The 10,627-nt window shown below is 42.6% G+C and overlaps 1 protein-coding gene across 3 annotated transcripts in view; it reads left to right on the forward strand.

Annotated features, from left to right (window-relative positions):
* The window catches only part of LOC122908649 (schwannomin-interacting protein 1), a 125,752-nt gene extending 116,995 nt beyond the window's left edge, over positions 1 to 8,757 (forward strand). For all 3 annotated transcript variants that reach the window (XM_044251693.1, XM_044251692.1, XM_044251695.1), the window contains 4 exons: positions 141 to 338; positions 1,290 to 1,413; positions 4,011 to 4,104; positions 8,110 to 8,757. In XM_044251693.1, coding sequence (XP_044107628.1) covers positions 141 to 338; positions 1,290 to 1,413; positions 4,011 to 4,104; positions 8,110 to 8,161 — 468 coding nt within the window. In that variant the 3' untranslated portion in view covers positions 8,162 to 8,757. The remainder of the gene's footprint in view (positions 1 to 140; positions 339 to 1,289; positions 1,414 to 4,010; positions 4,105 to 8,109) is intronic.
* The last annotated feature ends 1,870 nt before the right edge of the window (positions 8,758 to 10,627 follow it).

A 10,627-nucleotide genomic window follows, 5' to 3' on the forward strand; every position in this document is an offset into this window, starting at 1 on the left:
TAGACCAAGTCAAGTAGCGAGTCACGTTGATGGAGGACAGTCTCTCAGCCACTCTGGGCGGGACCAGGGATTGGGGTAGCCCATTTCCAAAGATGGCGCCTGACACAGAAAGCTCAGGGCTGCTCTTTTTCCCTTCACAGAGCAAACAGAGTTCTTCCTATTCTGATAGAGACACTACGGAAGAAGAATCCGAATCCCTGGATGACATGGATTTCCTCACAAGACAAAAGAAATTGCAAGCCGAAGCCAAAATGGCCCTCGCCATGGCCAAACCAATGGCCAAAATGCAAGTAGAAGTGGAAAAACAGAACAGGAAAAAGTCTCCCGTCGCTGATCTCGTAAGCAGGAGACACTGAAATGCCAGCGAGTGTTTGGTGGCTAAAATGGTTGACGCGGTCCCAGTTCTTTCCCAGAGTTATGCAAACTTGGGTTTCTACAAGGCAGTTTGTAAAAAGTACTGTCATTGAGAAATATTTAAGTTCGTTTCTTTTTCCTTCCTACTGAAAGATTCATAAGCAACAGATTACACAAAAGTAAACTCTGTTCTGGATTCACATCCATATTCAATGGATAGATTCAATATCTATTCATTCATAGATAATCTGGATTCAAATATCTGCTATATTTCTTAGAGGTGTTATTAGCTCTCAGGGGAATATTTTAATGTCATTAAAACAGTACTGGTTTAGAACCTACTGGTTGTGGCAAACTCACTATGGCCGTGGCTGTCATTCCCACCTTTCAGTGAAGACAGTGTGGCATAATGGATAAGGGCCCTGGGCTTTGAAGGTCACCTCTGCCATTAACTTGCTGTGGGACTCCGGGCAAGGTACTGAAGTCTCAGTTTTGTTGTCTATAAAATGGGAATAGTTACACCAGTGTGAGAGCATGTGAGAATTCAGTGAACAAAGCATTTAAAGCACACAGCACAGTGCTTATAACATGGTGCAGACAGATAGAGAGCTGGTATTATTTTTATCCATGCCATTGGTATTCCCGGAGTTCCCTCGTCATTCATTTGTGGACATGATCACGGACTCGCAGTTGTCATGGCCTGTGTTCAAGACCAGTCTGACAGCTTTTGATTAGTGTCGCATTTTGACGCCAGACAGGTTTTGGACAACATGGTGTGTGGGGCTGGGGTGGGGAGCTCACACTGGGAAATGCTCTGGAGCACAGGCCCCGAATGGAAGGGGGTGAGAGCAGATCTGTCAGGAGAAAAGTGGGTCTTGTTCTCAGTGCCGTTGCTGCTCAGGTCACACCTCCATTTCTTCCTTCTGTATCTTCAGCTGCCACACATGCCTCATATAAGCGAATGCCTGATGAAAAGAAGTTTAAAGCCCACCGACCTGCGGGACATGACTCTCGGGCAGCTACAAGTGATAGTCAACGATCTCCATTCCCAGATAGAAAGTAAGTGTGCGGGGAGCTTGAAAACGGGGAGTCAGATGTGAAATATCGTGGGATAGTACTACCTCCTTGATTCACTTCCTTTGTCCCTTCCCTTGGGTTCCTCCTGCGTGCCACAAGAGAAGGAAGAGGATCACAAGGCTCTGTTTTTGTTTTTTTACCGTAAAGTGTTCAGAAATTTCAAGAATTATTCAAGGTTCACAGAGGTGAGAGGTCCTCTTGATTCATCTCAAACCCCCAGCGCCGAGCACGATGTGTGTATCTGGCTCGCAGCATCGGTTTCTGGACTCCCATTTGGTAGTTACATGTCATTAATTACGCAATTACACACTCAACTGTACTTGTGTATCTGTTCGTTTTGGGTTATCAAATCAGATTCAGCTTATTTTGTGGGACTCCAGGTGGGGAAAATTTGTATGACCGATGTGTGACAGTCACAGGTTGACAAATTATAGGCCTTCCCTCCCGCCCCCAGAATTAAGAAGGGCCTCCAACAGAAGTGTGCCGAGTAGATGGCACATGAGAGGTGCTCACTTAGGTGCCTGGTTACGCAGAGAAGGGCAGCTGGTTGCTCGGCCCAGTGAAAGAGAGAACATAGAACGTACCCACTTGGGCAGTGTGGTTAGTCCAGCTGAACCCATGTGCCCTCCAACCTTTGGAACATAAGATTCTATAAAATCCTGTGAACTTAAGATTAAAAACCACCTAAGAAACCAACCAAATGCATTCACCAACTAACTATAAAGAAGCACTTAAGAGCCAGCCAAGAAATGTGTACACGGACTGAATGTTTTAATAAGATTTATTGATGGGGCACCTGAGTTGCTCAATCAGTTAAGGGTCCGACTTTGGATTTCGGCTCCATGCGTGGAGTCTGTTTGAGATTCTCTCTTTTCCCTCTCCACTCCCCCCAACTTGCATGCTCTCTCCTTAAAAAAAAAAAAAAAAAAAAATATATATATATATATATATATATATATTTGTTTAGGTATGATGAAAATATTGTGGTATGTTAACTTAGAAAAAGAGAGCCCTGGCTTTAAAGATACATACTGAAACATTAACAGATGAAATGATATCATGTCTGAAATTTGCTTTAAAATAACCTAGTAAGAGAAGGGGGGATAGATATGTCGAGATGGGCCATGAGCTGATCTTTTCTGAAGCTGGTTGGATGCATGGGGCATGGGGATTCATTGAATCAATCTCTTTGCTTTTGTATCAGTTTGAAAATTTCCAGACCAAAAAGTGAAAAACTTCACGTGGGGAAAAAATTTCCATGCACTATGTGGGCCGTCTACTGAGTGCTAGTATAAAAAGCAACTGTACTGGAATTAAGAAAAAAAAAAATTAAACTACCCTAAAAACATACTGAATAAATAGAATTGGACATATTCAGAGTTAATTTAATATGTTCAGTATTGTTTTAAAATCAAGGGAAAGTGTTTGACATTCTAATTAAGAAACCATAGATTCACAGAGTTGTTGTTTTTTTAAATTCTACTACATTTTAATTTTAGTTGAGAGCAAATTACTAGGACTGTAATTCTTTCAAGGACTGAAAAGGCTTTCTGATATTTTACCACTGAAACGTCTTCCTTAGACTTCTAAATACTAAAATTATCATCCAGCTTTTTTTAGTAGTAGATGAATTGAGACCTCGTTGTATGATTTTTTTTCTCCTCCCTTTTTAAAATTGGAAGCTAATCTGAACTAAAGGCAGATCAATGCATCATTTGAAGTTAGGATTTCTTTTTTTTTTTTTTTAAGATTTTATTCATTTATTTTACAGAGATCACAAGTAGGCAGAGAGACAGGCAGAGAGAGGGAGGAAGCAGGCTCCCTGCCGAGCAGAGAGCCCAATGTGGGGCTCGATCCCAGGACCCTGAGATCATGACCTGAGCCGAAGGCAGCGGCTTAACCCACTGAGCCACCCAGGCGCCCCGAATTCAGGATTTCTAAAAGCACTTCCAAGGAGAACAGAGCGGAAGACCTCCTTCCTTTCCTTTGTTTCTGGGCCTAGAGCTCTTGCTGCTAAATGAACGCTATGGTGCATGTGTCCTTGTGTCCAGAACTAAAAGCTTCAGTCTAAGGGTAAAAAATAAGAGAGCCCCTTGCTTGTTCCTATTTTTCAGGAACAGGAGCCAAATTCACATAGTGCACTGACTTTAGGAAGGTTAGAAATGTTTCTATCTACATGTATTTTATTCCCAGTATAAATCTTAAGGAATCTTCTCCTTGGTACTCATTCAGAGATTTCAAGGTCTTACTCATCTGGCTTTCGTTTTTCTTGAGATAGGACTTGGATACTGAGAACAGCCTTCACTATTATTTTAGCGATTTTCCTAACAGCTAACGATTTCTTTTCCCACTTTAATGTGACTGTCACTGGAAATACTACCTACTTTACCCCTTTTCTTCCAACACTTCTGTAATTATGCCAACTAGTCATGTTCTCAAACCGAGGACTTCTCCTGGGCTGTGAAAGGCTAACGTAAGAATTCTAAATCTTAGCCAGAGTAACTTGTGCAATGGTCCATATAGCAGCTGACTTGGATGCGATCGTATCCGTTTGTAAATGCCCCTTTTCTTCGCTCCAGGCTTGAATGAAGAGTTGGTCCAGCTGCTCCTCATCCGAGACGAGCTGCACACGGAGCAAGACGCCATGCTGGTGGACATCGAGGACTTGACCAGGTCAGTGAGGCTCGCCCTTGCCAAAGAAGGAAAGAAGCCCAGGGTGGTCTGAGTTGAAGAATTAAGGCTCTAGAGAACGCCTTCCCCTTACTTCCATGAGTAACTCACCTCACCTCTGCTGGGGTCAGCTGTCTAGATGGAGAGGAAGTGGCTAAAACTCCTTTCCAAGGAGTTAAACACACACACACACTCACACACAAATGCATTGCTTTTTCACAGCCGTCCTCCCAGTACATTAGGATTTCACCACCTCCCCCCGCCCCCGAAATCAGGTCAGCAGTTCTGGACCAGGACGACTTTCTACTAGAGGACTGTCCTCCTGGGCAGCCAGCCGGAAGCCATTCCATGCTGGCCTGCATCCAGCACACAAGCAAGCCGTGCAGTGGGTGCCGTAGGGTGTCATTTGGTGCTCTGTGACCCAGATCTCACCCGCACCTGCCATGTCCAGAAGGCAGGGACCCTGGCGTCCTTCCACAGCACCAGTGCCACCAGATTGTTCTCATTGTGGGGGACACTCCAGGACTTGAGTCTCCAGCAGGGCCTGACTCCAAGCACCTCCTAAACAGAGGTAAAGAATGTTCCTCCCCGCCATCAGGAGACGGAAACGAGGCTAAGGCCAGTCAAGATCTGGCATTTCTTAGCAGTTCTCTTTGTAGAAAAGCCTATCCCCATTAGTATATAAAGTCTGGGAAATACTGTGAGCATGCGTATGATCTCATATATACTTTGCTACCTTTTCTGAAACAGTACACCAAGAGGCAATAGCTACTATTAATCCCAGAAATGGGATTCAGAGAGTAGAAGGCTCCCCAAGGAGAGAAAGAACACCGCTTCTCACAGTAACCTAAGGAATTAACCACATGATCTAGAACCATCCGAGAGAAGCTTTGGAAACACATATAGGGAAAATGTGCTTAGCACCTACCACAGGACCTCTTCTCAAGGTGTAACACTAGATAAATTATTTTTCTAAATTCAGTGTTATAAAAATAGTTTGGGTAGCAAAACAAATGCTACAGAACTATGTTTAGGCTTTTTTCTTTAAAAAAAAAAAGAGAGAGAGAGAGAGGGAGCTATGGGTAGTGGGCTGTGTTGTGTGCTTTGGGTACTATAGTGCCTCACCCCTAACAAAAAACAAAAAGCCAGAAGGCCTCATACCTTCTTAGTATATTCGCCTGTATCTAAAATATCACAGTGACACTCACATAATATTACCACCTTCCACCCATGTCTCCAGGCACTGCCCCAACAACTACAAGACACATCCTTTTTTTTTTTTTTTTTTAAGTCAAAGAGATTTGTGTATAGGTATTAGGATGATGGGAAATCACTAGTGAAATCTAAGACCAAAACCTGCATCTTCAAAAAAATAGGTGAACTCTTTTGTAAATTCCGTGACTTGCCTGTGACAACGAAGACCTTTTCTCAAAGCAGCACTGGCATTCCTCAACACCGGTGGGGACACTGGTGAGAGGCTCCCCTCTCCTCTTAGAGTGTTAAGCTGGTACTTAGGTTTGGTGCGATCATGGGAAACAGGGCAGGCAGAACCACGGGATGAAAAGGAGGGGAGTTACTAACTTAATGGTGTTAGAGGACGCCTTTAAAGCGGAGGAAGTGAGGAGAAGTTCCTGTGTCCACTCCTGGCTGCAAACTGTCACTTTGCTCCTGGAGGGATCTGAGGGTCTGTAAATATAGCAAAGTCAGAATTTTGCAGCCAGATCCCAGAAGGCAGAGGCAATAGGCTAGGAAGTTCTGTTCACCTGTTTCCTTTACCTGTCCAGTAGAGAGTGAGACATTCTGCCATTCCAGGTGTCAATGCGGATGAGTGGTTCTCAATTTCGGCTGCACATTGAAATCACCTGGGGGTTTATAAACTGCGGATACCTGGGTCCCACCCTCAAAGATCCCGATTTAATGATTCTGTGGGGTGACCTGGGTATTTGGATTTTTTTTTTTTTTAACTCTCCACGTGATTCCAAAGCAGAGCCGAATTTGAGATGCACTAGCTTCGGTAACACCTCTTTAGAAAAGTGCACCCTGACGCCCCCGCCCCAGCTCCCAAGACTGGGGTAGGACCCTCTCCGTGTTCCTGGCCACATGGCATCCCTTGCACGTGGAGCCTGATCATATTGTGTTACATCGTCTGCTCTTTCTCCTTACTCACTGCACACAAACCCCTCCTCCCTCTAAAGCAGAGGCCACGCCGTTTTCATTTTCCCCTGTCTCCCCTGTGCCAGGCACAGGTCCTAAAGGAGTTCTTGTGGGGTTTGAGTCAAACAAATGCTAATAAGGACTTTCATATAAATAGTTGATGAGAACCTTTTAGTTTTATGGACTAAAACCCTTTCCCTCCTTTGTTTAAAATGTTATGTAATCCGTGCTTGTATGTATATCTCAGGATAACACCCAGCTTTCAATATTTTCTGAAGCTGTTTCCTGTCCTTTCTTTCTCGCTCAGAAAAGCCCCTCACTATACGTGTGCATACACACACGTGTGCACTCACGTGTATTTTTTAACTGCTGTAGAAACTATAATTTAATTAGCTATAGTGGAATCTTAGCTCAGTGGGCATCAAAATATTTCTTGAGCTGAATTTAAGTGAGGCCTGTAAACTACTTGATGAAAATGATCAAAGCTGTTTTACACACATAATCAGGGCCATGACAGGGTCCGCCGAAGGGTGTATTTTTTTAGGAGTAAAAGGCTGATCTTTTTTTCTTGAGTTCCTTTATTATTAAATGAGTATCACCAATTATTTGTGGGCTGTTGAATGTGGCAAGGACACCGTTGTCACTTCCCTATTTCTGAAAGTATTTGTGGTTTATCTCCCCTATACCCAGATAGGAGACATTCTGCACAAAACCAGTGAGTTAAACTTGACGTCATTGACTACCCAAATCTAGGCAACATACAAAAACTGCCCCTGAGCCTTTGATAACAGCTGAAAACCACAGCCTTAGATGTTTTCTCTTGCCAAATTTTTAAATTCCTAAAATTGTCCCTCGAAACATTTGTCTTTTGCAGACGTCAAACTCTACCACTCTGGGAAAATGTTTAATTAGCGCACATTCAAGTGATGTCAGCAGCTTTCCCGTTCTTCCCCCTCCATCTCCACTGGCCAGCTGCTGGGTTGGTTGAACGTGGGGCTCATGGGCCACAATAGGGCTCGATGACTAAAAAGACTCACCCCACCCAGCCACTTACCCTCACTGCCATGATGATGGCTTTAGAACTAATGTGGGGCAGGGAGGGAGTATGCAAACATGGAAAATCTTGACATCTATAGAAACCCACAGTTTGTTAGGAAGACATTAGCTTTCATAAGGGGGGAACTGGCTTTGGTTTTATTGGCTTTAATTTCTAATATATATGTATATATATATCATATATATATACTTTATATATATATATATAATGGTTCTATTGGCTTTAACTTCTGTCAAGAGCCTTTTGAATGCTTATGTTTGTGTCTGCGTGCGTGTGTTTAGATAAAATAGTCACACGGTTCCCCTCTATGACAACCCCTGGTTTGGACTTTGTGCCTAGCACTTACATACTATCGGCTCTCTCCTTATTTGCTATCGGTTCCTTTTTTGTCCCTCTCCACTGGAATATATGTGCCGTGAAACCAAAGACCTCAGTGTCTGTTCACCACCAAATTCACGGTACCAGGCGCAGTACCTGGGACAGAGAAACATATTCATTCATTCATTCTGTTTTCCCAGATACTTACCTCCTTTTTTAAAAACACAGTGCTTCTTCTCCTCAAAAGTAATGACATCTACCATTCACAGGTTAATCTAGTAACTTAATAAAAGGAATCGTACAGAGAATATACAAATTAAAGGGGCACAATCTGTTGAATTAAGTACTGTTACTTAATTCTCTCGGTTCCACTGTGAGTAACTCTGGGGCTCAGTTTGGGGGAGTGTTGTAACTGTGCATTAGAAAGCAGTTTGGAGCATTTATCTTAGCACTAAATAATCGTATGATTCCTTTTACAGACATGCGGAAAGTCAGCAGAAGCACATGGCAGAGAAAATGCCTGCCAAGTGAAAGAAGCCATCCGACTGGAGGACAAGCTAGAATTTCTTTTGCTTCTGTGGTTGTAAAAATGCTGTTGCTAAAGGTGGCGCAGAAACAAACGAATATCAGTGTTAGTCATTGATAATGTCTGAAGCTTAACGTCCAGTGATTGGCCTTTGCTTCTTAATTTATTTTAATTTTTTTACTGTGCCACTAAATATCAGGCATTTTAATAAAATATTGTTACAAAAAATGTACAGTACTGACGCCATCACAAGTCATGGTTCTCAAAGAGGGTAGTTTTAACTTTATTATTTTTGTTTGTTTGTTTAGAGATTTTAAGTTGGAGCAGTATTTTACCACTGACTACTTTCATTCTTCACTGTAGTTTTAAAGAAGAACTGTAAATGACGGTGCTATCTATAAAGTCAGAAAATACATGCCTGCCTCGTAGTGAAGTTGTAGCTCTCCGTAATAAGTACATTTTAATCAGTTTTCAACATTTTGTGAATGTTGACTACCTGAAGTTCATTTTTAGATGTGCTATTAACATTCTGTTGGATTCAGAGGGTTCCTTGAAAGTTTTATGTATAAATATGTAAAATAAAAATTAAAACTTTGTTTCATAGGATATGTCTTTTTGCTCACTAGCCAGCCCGACACGGGCTATATTCCTAACCTCTTCACACTTCCTCAAATGAACTCCCCATCATGAAGCTTTAGTCAGTGAAAAAAATAAAGTGCTCCAGAGGAAAGCAAAGCAGAGAATTGCCAAGAAGATTGGGAAGGGTGTCGGAGTGTGTGCGTATGAGAGAGTGTGTGCATGAAAGAGAGAGGGTGTGTGTATTTGAGAGTGTGTGAGTGTGGGTATAAGACAGTGTCTGTATGTGAGAGAGCATGTGTGAGACTGGGTGTGTGAGTGTGTGTGTGTGATCCAAAGAAGAAAACCTGAGCAACATCAGAACTAGCACTCTGTCAGTGCTCAGTTACCAATCTGGAATGTTGGTGCTTTACCATCGACAAGCTCCTGGTCTTGTTAGAGCCTGTTAGCGCATCAAAACTCCATTTTCCAAATTTGCCGCATGAACAAGGGATGCTTTGTGTTTACTCTTTTCCTGAGGCCAGTTGTTGCCATGTTTCAGATTTTAACCACTTCTATTTGGTCTCACGAAGAAAAATGCATAAAGAATACAGATTTTCCTCAATAAGTAGAGTTTCAAAATTGATTTAATTAGGTAATGTCCATGCAGGTATTAGAGGATCATAAACTAAAGCAGAGATGTGCAGTCAACATTCTAGAACCACCCACAGACCACCTGGTTTCATTATTAGGTCCATGATGTAATCTGATGAGTTTGTTATATTTTATTTTATTTTTAGTTTCAGGTGAAGAATTTATTTATGTGAGTAATTCATCACTTACATCACATAACATGAAGATAGAAGTCTAGACAACTGTCTACCTGTCCCTTTCTTAAAAATACCCAGATAGATATTTTAAATAAGAGTTGCCAATCTTCAGTCTTCTATGTAACAAAATAGGTAATCTAAAATTGTAACACTAATCATTTTTTATGGGCCTCATTCAAGTTATTTTTATATAGAATGGAAAAATACTGCAGCCCTTAAATATATTTTGGCTTTTGTGAGTTGGCTTTTGACCAGGATAGGTTGCTAACAAGTGAGTGAAGGGTGGGCCCCAAAGAGGGGTCCTCTAACTGAGCTTCTAGTCCTGCACCAGCTGTCAGTCATCTCCCGGAGTGACCCCAGCCGGAGACCAGGCCCAGCTGCCAGACCTTGGCTGGTGCAGCTGGGTGAGAATATTTGTCAGTAAGCCAGTGGCTCTCCCCTTCAGATGCCCAGTGGAAGCACCTGGGGAACCATAGAAACCACAGACACTGATTTAATTGGTTGGGAGTGTGGCCTGAACACTATCCTCATACTGAGAACCACCGCCTTAGATGTTCTTTTTTAGCTTTTCTGTAACCATTTTTCTAAAATATCTATGTTTTTGTCTAATTAAAACTAATTAGTATTCCTACTAATTTGAAACTTTTGGAGAGAGCCGACCCAGAAGAGTGCCACAAAAAACTGGGCCACATCAACACGGTAGTGTGACCTAAATCTCCTGGGTCATTCACAGACTCAAGTCATGACGTTAAAGCTCAGCCCACCAAGAGAAAGGAGGCTAGTTTTTAAAATCCTCACCAGAATTGCCGGTTCCAATAAAAATTAAGAAATGAGTTTTTTCTTTGTCTCCCACAATGCTCTCTCTGGCTGGAAATGTGTTCTGAAGGAACCCATGGCCTCTCAGTTCTTCAGTTGTCGGGAGCCCATCATCATGGCCAGAGAGCTCCTAGCTGGAGAAGGACAAGAGTGCGAGGACACACACAAGGGCCCCCGGAAACACCTCGGGGGGCAAAGCAGTTCTTCCCACTCCCCTGAGACCCTGAGAGAAGATTCTACCCGGTGTACTTCTCTGCCCTCACAGAGGTG

This window comes from Neovison vison, chromosome 6 (genome assembly GCF_020171115.1).
Source record: "Neovison vison isolate M4711 chromosome 6, ASM_NN_V1, whole genome shotgun sequence".
Taxonomy (NCBI): domain Eukaryota; kingdom Metazoa; phylum Chordata; class Mammalia; order Carnivora; family Mustelidae; genus Neogale; species Neogale vison.